This window comes from Heterodontus francisci, chromosome 2, assembly GCF_036365525.1.
Source record: "Heterodontus francisci isolate sHetFra1 chromosome 2, sHetFra1.hap1, whole genome shotgun sequence".
In the NCBI taxonomy this organism is placed as follows: Eukaryota; Metazoa; Chordata; class Chondrichthyes; order Heterodontiformes; family Heterodontidae; genus Heterodontus; species Heterodontus francisci.
In genome coordinates this window covers 144,764,340-144,779,861 of record NC_090372.1, presented here as the reverse complement: position 1 = coordinate 144,779,861, position 15,522 = coordinate 144,764,340, and the positions used below count along the sequence as shown (strand labels likewise).

At 40.2% G+C, this 15,522-nt stretch overlaps 2 protein-coding genes across 3 annotated transcripts in view; one reads left to right on the top strand and one right to left on the bottom strand.

Moving 5' to 3' along the window:
• Positions 1 to 3,916, top strand: part of stk17a (serine/threonine kinase 17a) — a 91,632-nt gene extending 87,716 nt beyond the window's left edge. Inside the window, exon 7 of the mRNA XM_068011624.1 lies at positions 1,701 to 3,916. Coding sequence (XP_067867725.1) covers positions 1,701 to 1,998 — 298 coding nt within the window. The 3' untranslated portion in view covers positions 1,999 to 3,916. The remainder of the gene's footprint in view (positions 1 to 1,700) is intronic.
• A 2,644-nt stretch (positions 3,917 to 6,560) lies between these two features.
• Positions 6,561 to 15,522, bottom strand: part of coa1 (cytochrome C oxidase assembly factor 1) — a 107,830-nt gene continuing 98,868 nt past the window's right edge. For both annotated transcript variants that reach the window (XM_068011649.1, XM_068011659.1), the window contains exons 4-6: positions 11,842 to 11,993; positions 11,496 to 11,572; positions 6,561 to 7,038 (exon numbers count right to left, since the gene is read on the bottom strand). In XM_068011649.1, the coding sequence (XP_067867750.1) occupies positions 6,948 to 7,038; positions 11,496 to 11,572; positions 11,842 to 11,993 (320 nt within the window). In that variant the 3' untranslated portion in view covers positions 6,561 to 6,947. The remainder of the gene's footprint in view (positions 7,039 to 11,495; positions 11,573 to 11,841; positions 11,994 to 15,522) is intronic.

Sequence of the window (15,522 nt, the reverse complement as noted above, 5' to 3'; positions counted from 1 at the left end):
GACTTTTGTCACTTTTTCAACTTTTTAAACTTCTGCATCTGCACTATTTATGGAAACACACTCACTCTCCCTCTGTATGCAGGAACACACACTCACATTCTCTCTCTCTCTCTCTCTCTCTCTCTCTCTCAGTATACACTGTAAGCTGGAACATGGTCTCTCTTCTTCTCTTCTCCCCCACCAACCCCCCCACCCTCATAGTGTAGGTGGGAACTCGCTCTCTCTAAATATAAACTGGAAGCAGAAGCTCACTCTCTTCCTTCACCAAGCCCTGCTCTCACCCCCCGGAGTGTCTCCTGACAATGCAGAGCATGAGCAGAGCGATTGCTGACATCATCTCCCTCCCACAGTCGGCACTTCAATCGTGACTTCTCTTCAATGCTCCCTTCCTGCCCGCTGTTCTCTCCTGCGCCGTCTACTTGAAACTGCTTGCCGCTCCATTTTGCCACTCTCGACTCTTTGCCTTTCCGTCCTGCCGCTCGTTGCCCCCCCACCGCTTCTCCAGGCGGAAAACCGATGGGCGTGGGAGAGAACGGCAGGATGGAATGGTGAGAAAGCGGGTGTGGGAGGGAGCGAGGAAGAGAAGTGGTGACCGTGGGAGGGAGTGAGGTACTGTTGCGGGGGGAAAATGTGGAGACAGCGATTGTGACCATAGAGGGGTGAAGAGGTTTGGGTTCAATTTGTTTGTTGTCAAATTGAGCAATGCTGTCTTTATTATTGGCAGCTGCCTGAGATGTCGCCGACAGTGATGTTACAGTTGATGAGGCTGTATTTGCGCATGTGCCACTTACTGGTTGTGTTGTCAGCATACGCAGTCCTCTCTCTCTCTCTCTCTCTCTCTCTCTCTTCCTCCCCCTCCCCCTCTACCTCCATATACACTGTTAGCAGGAACACACTCTCTCTTTATATACACTATATACAGGAATTCTCTCCTCTTATTAAATCTTTGCTCGTCCTTCTCTGCTCCAATGGAAATAATCTCAATATCTCGCATCTATCTTTGTAACTATAGTTTTTCATCCATAGCCTGATCTTGATGAATCTCCACTATATTTTTTCAATTTCTTTAATGTTCTTTCTATAATGGGGAGCCTTAAAATTGTACAATATTCTTACTGGGGCATAATTAATATATTTTACAAATTATTACTTGTATCTTGTAATTTATCCTCTTGTTTGTAAAACATAAATGTTCACTTTTATTATGGATTTATCCAGCTTCATTTGCTCTTTCAGGAAATTATGTATTTGAACTCTGATCTCTCTGTACATCCATACATTTCCATTGAGTGTATTCTCTCCTTATTTTACCTGCCAAAATGTATTACATCTCATACATCCATATTAAATTGCTTCTGTTATCTGTTTCCCCATACTGTTAATCTGTCATTGTCTTCTAAAGTTTTCCTGTTTATCAAACCCTCTACTTCATTAGCAAATTTCAAGATTGTGTTCCTTTTGCTTATATCCAAATCATCTCAACTGTTGCGGTACTGCACTTTCAACCCATCTCTAGTCTAAGCAACAGCCATATCGCAACCACCCACTTTGTGTCCAGCAACTGACTTTGTATCGTGCTGCTACATTTTCTCATACCACACACCTGAATTGACACACCCAGTACCTGTAGCATGGTTTAACTTAAAAGGTTGTTTGACTTTTCTACCATTATTTAGTATATTATCTTCTTCCTTTGGCAGAGAACGAGCTTTAGCTGAGGAATGTCTCAGGCATCCATGGTTGGCACATGAATGCACTGAAACAGAATGTGCCACTGAAACCTCAACCGACACCCTTGAATCTACAGTTTCAGAAGAATCAGAAAATCAAAGCCAAGAAACGGAGGAGCTCATTGTCATGGCATCATACACATTGGGGCAGTGCAGACAGTCTGAGAAAGAAAATCTAAAAACTGACCAAAAGGCCATCTCCAAACGCTTCAAATTTGAAGAGCCCTTTAACACCTTACAGGAAATTTCAGGAGAGTTTATTTATTGAATTATGGGATGGAAATACTCTACATTTTAGAGATTTTTTTTTTAATAACGGACTCTGACAAAACAGTTGTTTTGTGAGCCTCTATTTCCTCTACAGATATTCAAATAGAAACAGTTTAATGTCTAAATGCCAGGAACTGTTGTGCCATGCTTCTGGATTCAATGTGTGAACAATGCTCAAACTAAAGCCAAGCAGGCAGGGGTGGTGATAATTGAAGTACATTCCTTCAGTACACAGTTCAGAGCTGATACTTGTTTCACAAAAGGCTGTGCACTGTTGTGGAATTTTGGTTTTATTTGCACAATGGGTGTTGGGGGGGGGGGGGGGGGTGCGTGGGGAAGTTCTTTAGTTCTGGATTGATCCTTAAGCCATTGTACTGCGAGCAATAAAATTTAAAATGTGCAGTACTTGTGAATAGTGCACTTTGATATTTAGTTTAGCTTCTACAAATAACTGTTCCCCAACAAGTTACAGCAACCTTTATTCACAAATAATGCACATTTGAGTTTATTGCATTCTGGAATTATCCGCAACATTCCTCCCTTTTTCAGCATGTATGAATTATACAAGTCAAAAGTTGGTTTTGCTTGATGGCTTTTGTCATACTTGATTTATTTCACTTTTTGAATAATTATATTGTATTTGTACATGTATTTTTTATGTTGTTCATGTGAGTATTTTTGTGATCAGAAACAACTGCTTAAGATTCCCAGAATAATGTTAACCTGTTCAGTAAAATTGCTGCACAATGGATAGTGATAGATGTTACTCTTTTGGTGCCTTACAGATTAGAAATTTTATATAGTATTCATTATGCAAAGGACTGCAAAATTAATTTAGTTAAATGTACAGGATTTTTTTTATTGTAACCTGGTTAACTTTTTGTAACAGTAAACAATTTCTTTCTGACTAGTTACAAAGTTACTATAAAATGACATCTTTGTAAATCCATTTATAAACTTTTTAATAATTGAAGGCTGGGGACAACTATTCACATTGCAGTGTGTATAGAGGATGCTATGTTGTTGTAATGTACAACAGAATCATTTGTCTCAAGGGATTAGAACTAAAGTTTTATAATTGAAGAACAGAACTGAGTTCTGGACAGCAATTTATGTTGATGCCAGGATGTTATATGCAGTATTTACACCTATTTGTAATTCTACAGCACAAAAGTGTAAATTTTTGTCAGACAAAATCGCCATCTTTTTAAATGAACTCAGGGATCCCTGAATTTTGCCATATATATTTTAATCATTTGTTTTTACTAAGTAAAGTTTTTTTTTTTAGAAGTCTTATATCTTAAAGTTTATTCTGCACATAGTTTTCTTTGATTTCTTCCCTCTCCCCAATTACTGCACAATTTCATGCAAATGTTAACCTTTCAAAAGGAAACAACTCCATCCAATTAACACAAATATTACTCGCCCCTTAAGGCCTAATTGGGGTGAGGTGGTGTATTAGATGAAAATAGTGCTCAAAGTTGTTTCTAGGCTTTGAAGTGGGTCATCGGGAGTACATTATTATTTCTTCACCCAGCCTGCAGGATTCACCTGCAAATGGTGCTAAATGGAATACAATCTCAGCTGAAGGAACAGTCCTGAACTATTGGAAATATTTGTCTCTTGTTTCTGTCTTTAAAAAGTTAGCCAGTGTTCTTGATGTAAATTTTCCTCAGTGTGAGTTAGCCATGTTCTCATAATTATTTTGTAAAATCTACCTTTCTCTCAATGATCAGCTGAACTTTTGACAGTGTTGCCTTTGTTTTCAGGAGTATACTGTAAAATTAACAGTGCTTTTACCTGTGATATTGTGTATACTGTATTCCACTAGGGAGAAAAAGGCAGTTTTTGTATCCTTTGTCATAAAGGTGTACATAATTCCTTTAATAAACATATCCAGATGCTTGCTTACTTTATTTTTGTATTTGAGTATCATTGCTCAGTAAATGACCAAATTTCAGTATTGGGATTTAATATCAAGTCAGGTACACAAATTGCATGTGGTTTCAAACATTCCTACAAATCGGGAGGTGTGATTTGTACGTCAGTACCAACTGTGATTGATTTTAGCCTAAAAAACATAGGCATCCAATATAGTGCATTTTGTAAACAATGGTGTCTACTAACTTGAACTAATTTGTAATTCTTTAAAAGAAATTCTACTGCGTTCTCCATATCGGCATCAGATTAAATGCATGATTGTCATTTCTTCCTTTGTCGAATTCCACATCGAAGTAGGTAACTGTTATTACACTGAACTTACAAAAACGTATGCTTGCATGAGGGTGCTTCTTGATTTCAACACTGAAGAGCTATGTAGAAGGTGCATTGCTCCTGTTCACCCCTAATTTTACATCTTGCCCCTGGAGTTTTATCATTCAAGTCAATGCTATGAAAATCAGGAGAGCTATAATGGGCGGGTGACTCGCCAATGTCAGAGTCCCCTTTCTCCCACCCCCGACCAGTTGGTGTGTGCTCACTATCCTGTTGCATTCTAGCAAAGTTTTTAACCCTCAATTCTCTGTCAGCTAAGCTTGGTAGAGGGTTGATGCTGGCACATTGCCACCAGGTATGTTTCAACTGTGGCCAATCTCCACTACCACTCACGCACAATTTCTAGCTGTAACTTTTCTGTGAAGTTGAAAGGCTTGTATCCCAACTCCATTTACCTCAACAACAAAAACACAAGCAGCAGATCTTCAATTCCATACGAATTAGGAGCAGAAGTAGGCCATTTGGCCTCTCGAGCCTGCTCCGCCATTCAAAACTCCCATCTACCCTCGATAACCTTTCCTTGCCTAACAAGAATCTATCTATACAAAGATCAGATCGGAAAGACTAGATCAGAAAGTGCATCAATTTCAGGTTGATGATTGTTCTCAGAAGTGACCTAGAGGATTCATCTGTATCAAGGCCAGACAGATTTCACACAGCCTCCAGTTCCAGCAACAAAGCTGTTGTGAAGCTAATCAACACCAGAATCACAATTTTCCAGGTGACAAATACTAAATAATTTGGCCAACACTGGGTGCATATACTACAAATGCACAGATAGCTGCAAACACTAGTGCATTCAACACTTAAGCTCTGATCAATTACCCACTTGACTGTACAGCAAGAGACCTCCAATTGGAAGAGCTAGCTTGTCAGCACTCCGTGTTTCACAATGGTAACTGTTTATACCATAGGCCAAACAATCTCAAAGTTAGCTAATACTATGTCCTCTATATGTTCAATCTATATCATCCAGATAGGGCTCCCTAACACTAGATTCTATTCACCCAGGTCTCGTGTCTACAGGAGGTGCTAAAGAAACTTACCAACTTCACTTTGACAACACCTTGTAGCCCTGTAACTTCCACTGAAAAGGACAAAAGCAGTAATGTCAACACCGATAACACGTTGACTTGGATACATGTCATCCTTTCATCGTTACTGGGTCAAAATCCTGAAATGCCCTATGTAATGCAAGAAAAATTAAGATTTGCATTTATATAGTGCCTTTCACAACCACAGGATGGTCCAAGACACTTGACTGCCCATGAAATACTTCGGAAGTATAGTCACTGTTGCAATGTAGGAAATGCGGCAGCCAGTTTGTGCACAGCAAGCCTCCACAAAAGCAATGTTTTAACAACCAGATAATCTGTTTTTATGATGTTGATTGAAGGATAAATATTGTCCAGGACACTAAGATAACTCCCCTAACCTTTGAAATAATGCCATGGGATCTTTTATGTTCATCTGAGACAGCAGACAGATTTGACAGCACTTCTGAAAGTGCAACACTCCCCCGACAGCACTCGAATACATCAATCTCATACCATTGTGGGAGCACAGCCACAAGGAAGACCAGGAGAATGTCCACTTTGCAACTATCTTTGGGCATCTAGAGATGATGGACACCTGTGTTGCTGACATCCAGAAAATGCGTTACTTAAATTAGGAAATTAGTTAATCAGTTCACATGCTTCAACTAATACCAGTTTCAGCCAAAATAGTTATAATCTGATATCACTTGGATACTGCTTAAGTTGACAAACTGATGGGTCTCTTCCAGAAGAATAAGGGCCACTGTGCTGTTATATGGAGCAACTTAATATGCTTTCACTAAGCATTAGCATCTTAATATGGCAGCTCAGACTAACATGCTTCTGTAGTGCTGTGCTTCAAGCTGATCTCAAATAAGTATTTAGAATCTTAGGGGGTTTGTATCTGGAGTTGAATGAACATTAGATTATCAATGCAGACTAGATAAATCTCATGATACAGTGCAATTCACCTCCCATGCTTTCTGCTCTTTTTGAATCCGATGCTGCCTGAAACTTTATTAAATTTGGATTTGTTATTTAATACTCAAATATTTCTGCTACCCCACCAGTCAGCAACTGATGATACAGCTCACAACAAGGTATTATACATGGTGATAGGAAGGACACCCAATGCAAGCAGACCAAAGATCTTAAAGGTACCATGTTCCTGGATTTGGGACCTGTAGGAAGAAAACTTCCCTATTTGCCAATCGAACTTAAAGGAAATCTGACATTGTCTGCAAGTGCATATTTTAAAGCAGTTTATTCTTTGCTTTCACTGAATTTCAACACACTGCTGAAGTACTTTACTTTTACAGAATATGCAAAATTAAGAATCTGTCAGTTTAACCCATAGTTGGGTTTACTGATTAAAGTAATTTCAGCTCTTCACAAGAATTATGATCTGTTGCTGGAGTGTGTCTGTACATGGCTTGAGGATATGATTTATCCTTACATCAAACTGCCTTGAAAACATGGTCTCCTCACAATTCTTTCACGGAAATTATTGGGTAAACCAATTTTTGATACAATCATGTGAGCTTAAGCTCCACCAATCTTTTTCTAAATTGCTGTGTGTTTTTAAATAGCATCAGAAATTGAATTGCATCTTGAAGAATGTACTTTTGCACATGTTTTAATGGTGGTGGTCTTCATCCTTGGTCGAGGAATAAACTGAAACTTGTTGGCCATCCAGCAATTGCAACACAGCTTCTTGTAGAAACCATCTAACAAAAAATGAGAATACAGGTAATTAACTGACAATTCTTCAACAAAATACCTAAAATCCTTACTACTTCCCGTAAGCATGAGTTTTGTTTGGTCATAGTACCAGAGATGCTGCCAATCCTCAGGCACCTCATCCTGATAGCTATTCCTTATGAATGTGTGTCAGCAGGTGAAGGGCCACCACAGCCCAGTTCAATCCTGTCCTCGCCCAACATCACACATGCACACTTTCCAGTTGGAGTCATTGAGTCGGGATAAAGAGTTGATATCTGACTAACTTTTCCTTTCCCTACCCTGGAGCACTGAGCTCAAAATTTAAAACTGCCTTAGCTGAAAATCAGCTCACTCAGTAGACTAAGGATTAAATCTGGGACCTCTGGCTTAGTATTGCACAATGTAGTGTTGAAAAAAATATTGTCATTGACTGAAATTAAATGCTATTTATGAAAAAGATCTTGCTGGGAAATGAGGTGGGCCAAGCAGACCAAGTGTCTGTCGGGGAGCAATTAGGCAAGAGTGATCATTGAATCATAAGGTTTAGATGAGTAATGCAGAAAAGCACGGGACGAAATAAGATAGAAGGTCTAGGTTAGTAGAGGGCTAATTTCAATGCAATGAGAAGGGATCTAGCCAGGGTAAATGGCACCAAAGACTGACAGGCAGAGTTGTATCGCAACAGTGGGTTATCTTTAAGGAAGAGATGCTTCAGGTACATTCCAAAAAGGGCGAAAGGTATGGGAACCAAAAACAGGGCCCCTTGGAGGATGAGGGAGATAGAGATAATGATGAAACAAAAAGAAATTGGATGTATGATGCTTATCAGATGAATTCTTCAAGTTAGAACTAGACCACATACAACAATAAGTTGAGAGGGGAGCTGAAGAGGAAAATAAGACTGGAAAAGAGAGAATATGTGAATAGAATTGCAGTCAACATAAAAGAGAACCCCAAAATCTTCTACCGGCATGTAAATAGTAAGCGGGTAGTAAGAGGTGGAATGGGGCCTATTAGGGACAAAGAGGGTAATATATGCTTAGATGTGCAGGGCAAGGCAAATATATTTACTGAATACTTTGTATCAGTTCACTAAGGAAGTGAAACCTGACAAAATATCAGTAGAAGCGATAGAATAGAAGCAATGGATAAGGCAAAAATTGAGGGGGGAGGTACTAAAATGGTTATGCTTAGGGTAGTTAAGTAACCTGGTCCAGATTGCTTGAGGAAGTGGGGATGGAGATAGCGGAAGAGCTTGCCCTAATCTTCCAATGTTTGCTGGTTACGGGGTAGGTGCCAGACGACTGGAGAGTGACAAATGTGACACCCTTATTCAAGAAAGGGTGAAAGAGCAGTCCTAGCAACTACAGGCCAGTTAGTTTAACATCAGTGGTGGGTAAGGTTTTAGAAATAATAATTAGGGAAGAAATCAACAGACACTTGGAGAGGTTTAAGTTAATTATGGATCGCCAGTACAGATTTGTAAAAGGCAGATCATGCTTGACTAATCTAATTGAATTTTTTGATGAAGTAACAGAAAAGGTCGATGAAGGGAATGGACTGACTGGATAACTCCATGAAGAGCTGGCATGGACTCGATGGGCTGAATGACCTCCTCTGTGCCGTAAATGATTATGACTCTAAAGACAAGAATTGAAATATGGACAAAAACAACAAAATTTTTGCATACATTTTTTCCAAGGCAAGTCAAGGTGCCATCAAGATAGTTCTTAAAGTCCTTCATGTTAACTGATGTTTGATCCAAAACAATTTGCTTTGCACAGACAAGAATTTTTTTTAAAGAATCAATCAGACAAAACAGAAATAAAAACAAGAAATGTGGAGAGAGATGCACAGATGCTGCAAGACCTGCTGAGTATTTCCAGCATTTCTTGTTTTTATGTCAGATTTTCAGCATCTGCAGTATTTTGCTTTTAAACAAAATAGAAAGCTATTTAGTTTAACAAACATTCTCAGCTCTTTAGCCACACATTAAAAATAATTGCTGGTTGTTTGTACAAAATCTAATTTAATTAAATCATCTATATAACATGGATTACAAAAATTTAACCAGAAATGTCTTAGACATTTGACTGTGAAATCTAAAGCACATTTAATTTCCCATTGCTGAGTTTTATCCTTCCCACAAGCACTTTATTTCACAAAATACGTTCCAAGTCTGTCAAATCTAATTAAACCAAATCTCGATCACACCCAAGTTAATTCTTATTGAATATTTCTAATGACTAGTCACTATTAAAGCAACATATTTCCATTTCCCCAATCTAGCATATCACAGATTCCACTGTTCCAATGAGTTCTTCCGTTACATCACACCTTTGAACCGGGTTGTTGCCATGTTGTGATTGTTTTTGATATAGAAGTCAGATTTTCTGGAGCCAATCTTGCGGTGGTTTTATTCCAACACCCTTAATGGCTGTTTAAAATTATGCTGCCTTCTTTGATCCATTCTTTTCAAGTTGTTTCTCTGTCTCCTTAGAAATTTTCAAGCAGAAGGAAACAAAGATAGTATAGGAGGCACCGTAAATCACAGCCCATAGTTATACTTAAATATATCTCTGCAGAACTCTATCATCACTTCCCTCACCATGGAAGTATAAAGAGCCAGACTGTGCCAAGCAGAGTAGAACAAGTGCCTTAATCCCATCTCAGTAAGGTTAAATAATTCGGTTAACTGCCACCCTTCTTGGATACAATGTTACAAGAGTGCTTTTTGTTTTGTAAAATATGTTTTTGAGGACATATAGTTGAATTATAGACATTGATTCACCTGGATGCTTGAACAGATGCTGAACTTTGTTTTTTTTTTAAAGTTACCAGAAGGCTTCCTGGATTTGACTTGTAAACAATTCCTTACTGGAAGGCACCTGTTTTCAGATAAAATATCAGCAGGGAGCTTGTTGTTTTGGAAAATATGTTTACAGAGAAGTAACAGATCTAGATTTATAGGGGTCAGGAGGTTTGATTCTTGTTTTGGTTTCGCTTTGGACAGTGAGTTGGAGTGTAAACTGCTTGGAAGACAGTTTTTTTTTTCCTACCAAGGAAATCCAGCTTATCTCTTTCTCTCTTGGAAAAAAAACCCTGCATATCCAGTGTGTCAGTCTCCTCTTTCCTCCTGTACTTGATGAAACCCTACGTATCGAATGTGTGGGAACTGAAACCTCTGTTGCTGCATTTCTTCAAAAGCCTACCCAAACTGATCTTCAACATGTTCTATCACCTGGATAGAACTGTTTGAGGAAGATCCCAGTGACAGCCGTCTATACGCATTTGGGATGCCAAACCAAAACAAAGGTCTTCTTTCCATATCTTATTTTTTTTCTTCAAGAATTTAAGGAAGGATATACTAGCATTGGAGGCAGTTCAGAAAAGGTTCACTCGGCTGATTCCTGGGATGAAGGGGTGGACTTATCAAGAACGACTAAATAGGTTAGGCCTTTATTCATTAGAGTTTCGAAGAATGAGGGGTGATCTTATTGAAACATATAAGACTTTAAGGGGGCTTGACAGGGTAGATGTTCAGATGATGTTTCCACTGGTGGGGGTATCTCGAACATAGTTACAGAATAAGGGATCTCATATTTAAAACTGAGATGCAAAGGAATTTCTTCTCTCAGAGGGTGCTGGTATTCTCTACCCCAGAGAGTTGTGGAGGCTAGGTCACTAAATGTATTTAAGGAGGAGGTAGATAGATTTTTGAAATCACAGGGAGTTGAGTGTTATTGCGGAGCAGGCCCGAAAGAGAAGTTGAGGCCTGCAACAGATCAGCCATGATCTTATTGAATAGCAGGGCAGGATGGAGGAGCTGAATGGCCTACTCCTGCTCCTATTTCTTATGTTCTTATGAATGAGCAAGTATTCAGCTTAAGTGTCTTTTTTTTGTAACAGAGCTCTATAGCAAAATTGCTTTTCATTTATCTGGTTAACTGGTGTATGTGCATGTGGGGCTAAGGTAAAAAAGGAGCTTTTATATTTCAATCTGTGTTTTTTTGCTTTACTTCATTACTGGTTAAGACTTGTTTTATAATAAACTGATAATGTTGTTGTTGTTTATTAAAGAAACCTGGTTGGTGTGTTTTATTATGGGGAAAATAGAGAATATGATTGTATCGGTAAGTGGGAAAATTTAAATATATGTTGTGACGTGTGGAGAAGTGGGACTAGAATGAACAGTGCACTCCTCCCAGCTCGGTCGTAACAGCCAGTATCTTCCTTCCCTGAAATCAAGCATTTATGTATTCTAGGGCTATCTGAGGGAGCCTAGATAACTCAACATGTACAAATATGGATTGAAGCTGATGTCTAATATGTTCATGTTCCCATTTGTTAGTACATAACACTTTTACACAGAACAAAACTGAGTACTTATTTATAACCTCAAACTGATGTTTTAAAAAGACAATTCAGCATTCAATTAGTTGGATACATGCATATTGGTTACCTTTTCTGTACACTGTCTCTGACAGAATAGGTGTGGAGATATCCAGCTGATTTTGTCCCACAAACTGGGATTTTGATCTGCAAACCAATTATTAGTAGAGTAAGTATTTCTTGATTCCATAGACTGGCATGCATTTATTTACGCATTTATGCAGCCCAATTATACATCCACCCAGACCCCCATTCATTATTTAAAGGGAATGTGCATTCTACAATGTAACATCAAAACTACAGTCTAAATATGTTAGAGGAAACTGCTTCATGGAATTCCTGTTCCACATATAAAGAACCTAAAATTCAGATGCAAAAGCATATCTGAGCTAAGAAATAAAAAATAAATACTATACCCTTGCACTTATTCCATCGACACGATTGTTCCTGTCAGTGAGTTTGATATTTCGGACCTGCAGTGGAGGAGCTCCAAGGGCGTTTAGTGCCATGTCATTTTTGTTGAGTTCTTCAATTGCCAACTTGTAGTATTCTGACTTGGCAAAATTTTCTATAAAACCAATTACTCATAAGAAATATCTGCACCAAATCCACACTCTAGTTCTGCATAAACACTGTATCCAGGCCTGGCCTAGCAACAAAATCATTCCAGAAGTCAAATGTAAGCATCTCATGATTTCAGCAATTCACACTGAGAGGGGAAAGTGGTAAGGCAAAGGTTGAAATTACCAAGGATCGTGAGACACTCCATGAAATAAATGAAGGAAGAAATTTTTGGAGAACTCAGTGTGTGATGTGGATGAGGTAGACAACAAGGAAAACTGAGAAGGGAAAATCAAAGCAAGATGTTCAGAAGAGATGTTGGAGGAGTAGGGAGAAAGGCCAAGGTCATAGAGTCATAACACAGAAGGACGCCATTCAGCTCATCGTGTCCATGCCAACTCTCTATAGGGCAATCCAATCAGTCCCTTTCCCTGGCTGTATCCCCATAGCCCCGTAAGATTATTTCCATCAAGTGCCCATCCAATTTCTTTTTAAAAATCATTCATCGGCTCCGCTTCCACCACCCTGGTAGGCAGTGAGTTTCAGCTCATTACCACTTACAGCCTAAAGAAGGTCTTCCTCACATCTCCCCTGCATCTCTTGCCCAAAACCTTAAATCTGTGACCCCTAGTCAATGTAACATCAGCTAATGGGAACAGCTTTTCTTTGTCTACCCTATCCAAACCTGTCAAAATGTTGTACACCTCTATCAACTCTCCCCTCAATCACCTTTGCTCCAAAGAGAACAACCCCAGCTTCTCCAACCTAACCTTGCAGCTAAAATCTCACACTATTCTGGAAAATCTCCACTGCCCTCTCTCAAGGACCCTCACATTCTTCCTAAAGTGTGGTGACCAGAACTGGACGCAATACTCCAGATGTGGCCTAACCAGAGCTTTATAAAGGTTCAGCATAACTTCTCTGCTTTTGTCCTCAATACCTCTATTTATGAAGCCCATGATCTCATATGCTTTTGGGACCTGACAGGATGGATGCTGAGAAGATATTTCCCCTTTGTGGGAGAGTTTAAAACTAGGGGACACAGTTTAACAATTAGGGGTCTCCAATTTAAGCCTGAGATGAGAAGAAATGTTCTAATTCTAATTCTAAATCAGTCTGTGGAATTCTCTTCCCCAGAGAGCAGTGGAGGCTGGCTCATTGAATATATTCAACGCTGAGTTAAATTTGTGATCGACAAGGGAGTGAAGAGTTATGGGGGGGGCAGACAGAAAAGTGGTGTTGAGGCCACAATCAGATCAGCCATAATCTTATCGAATGGCCGAGAAGGCTGAGGGGCCGAATAGCCTACTCCTGCTCCTAATTCTTGTGCTCTAACCATATTTCAATATGTCCTGCCATCTTCAAAGATCTATACACATGAACCCCCACGTCCCTCTGTCTTTGTACACTCTTGAGAACTATACCATTTAGTCTTTATTGCCTCTCCTATCCCTTTTGCCAAAATGCATCTCTGCACACTACTCTGTATTAAATTCTATCTGCCACCTGTCTGCCCATTCTGCTAGCCTATCTGTGTCCTGTTGCAGTTGATTGGTATCATCCTTACTGCCACACCTCCAAGTTTGGTATCATAGGCAAATTTTGAAATTTTACTCTGTATTCCAAGATCCAAGGCATTTATATATATCAAAAAAGCAGTGGTCCCAGCATTGATCCTTGGGGAACACCACTGTCTACCATCCTCCAGTCTGAAAAACAACCATTTACCAAGACTTACTATTTTCTGTCCTTAAGCCAATTTTTTATCCAAGCTGACACTGACCCATGACCCTCAATTTTGTTAACCAGCCTTTTATGTGGTACTGTCAAATGCTTTCTTAAAATCCATATAGACAATAACCATTGCATGGTCTTCATCAACCTTACTTCATCAAAAAATTCAATGAGATTACTCAAGCACAATCTGCCTTTTACAAATCCATGCTGGCTCTCCTTAATTAACTTAAACCTCTAAGTGCCTGTTGATTTTTTCCCCTGATTATTGTTCCGAAAACCTTACACACCACAGATGTTAACTGACCAACCTGTAGTTACTGGCAATGCCCTTACACCCTTTCTTGAATAAGGGGATCACATTTGCCACTCTTCAATCCTCTGGTACCTCTCCTGCATCTAGGGAAGACTGGAAGATTATAGCAAGCTCTTCCACTACCTCCACCCCTACTTCCTTTAGCAGCCTGCGATGCAAGCCATCCAGACCAGGTAACTTATCCACCCTATGCATAGCCAGTCTTTCCAGTACATCCTGCCTAGCAATTTTCACCTCATCCATTACCTCGACCATCTCCGCTTCAACCGATATTTTGTCAGCATCCTCTTCCTTAGTTAACACTGATACAACGTACTCATTGAGTATTCTAGCCTTGCCCAGCATATACAATCCTCTTTGTTCCGAATAGGCCCCACTCCACCTCGATATCGATTTTACCAAATCGATATTTGGGTAAAGTCCCCCATTATCACCACTCTATAGTTCTTGCACATCTCTGATTTTTCTGCAGATTTGCTCCTCTATCTCTCTCTCTCACTATTTGGAGGCCTATAGAATACCCCACCATGGTGTGATCATCTCCTTTTTGTTTCTCAGCTCTCTTCTTCTTCTCTTCTTTGGCCTCCTTGTCTCGAGAGACAATGGGTAAGCGCCTGGAGGTGGTCAGTGGTTTGTGAAGCAGCGCCTGGAGTGGCTATAAAGGCCAATTCTAGAGTGACAGGCTCTTCCACAGGTGCTGCAGAAAAATTTGTTTGTCAGGGCTGTTAGACAGTTGGCTCTCTCCTTGCGCCTCTGTCTTTTTTCCTGCCAACTGCTAAGTCTCTTCGACTCGCCACAATTTAGCCCCACCTTTATGGCTGCCCGCCAGCTCTGGCGAACGCTGGCAACTGACTCCCACGACTTGTGATCAATGTCACAGGACTTCATGTCGCGTTTGCAGACGTCTTTAAAGCGGAGCCATGGACGGCTGGTGGGTCTGATACCAGTGGCGAGCTCGCTGTACAATGTGTCTTTGGGGATCCTGTCATCTTCCATGCGGCTCACATGGCCAAGCCATCTCAAGCGCCGCTGACTCAGTAGTGTGCATAAGCTGGGGATGTTGGCCGCCTCGAGGACTTCTGTGTTGGAGATACGGTCCTGCCACCTGATGCCAAGTATTCTCCGGAGGCAGCGAAGATGGAATGAATTGAGACTTCGCTCTTGGCTGACATACATTGTCCAGGCCTCGCTGCCATAGAGCAAGGTACTGAGGACACAGGCTTAATACACTCGGACTTTTGTGTTCCGTGTCAGTGCGCCATTTTCCCACACTCTCTTGGCCAGTCTGGACATAGCAGTAGAAGCCTTTCCCATGCGCTTGTTGATTTCTGCATCGAGAGACAGGTTACTGGTGATAGTTGAGCCTAGGTAGGTGAACTCTTGAACCACTTCCAGAGCGTGGTCGCCAATATTGATGGATGGAGCATTTCTGACGTCCTGCCCAATGATGTTCGTTTTCTTGAGGCTGATGGTTAGGCCAAATTCA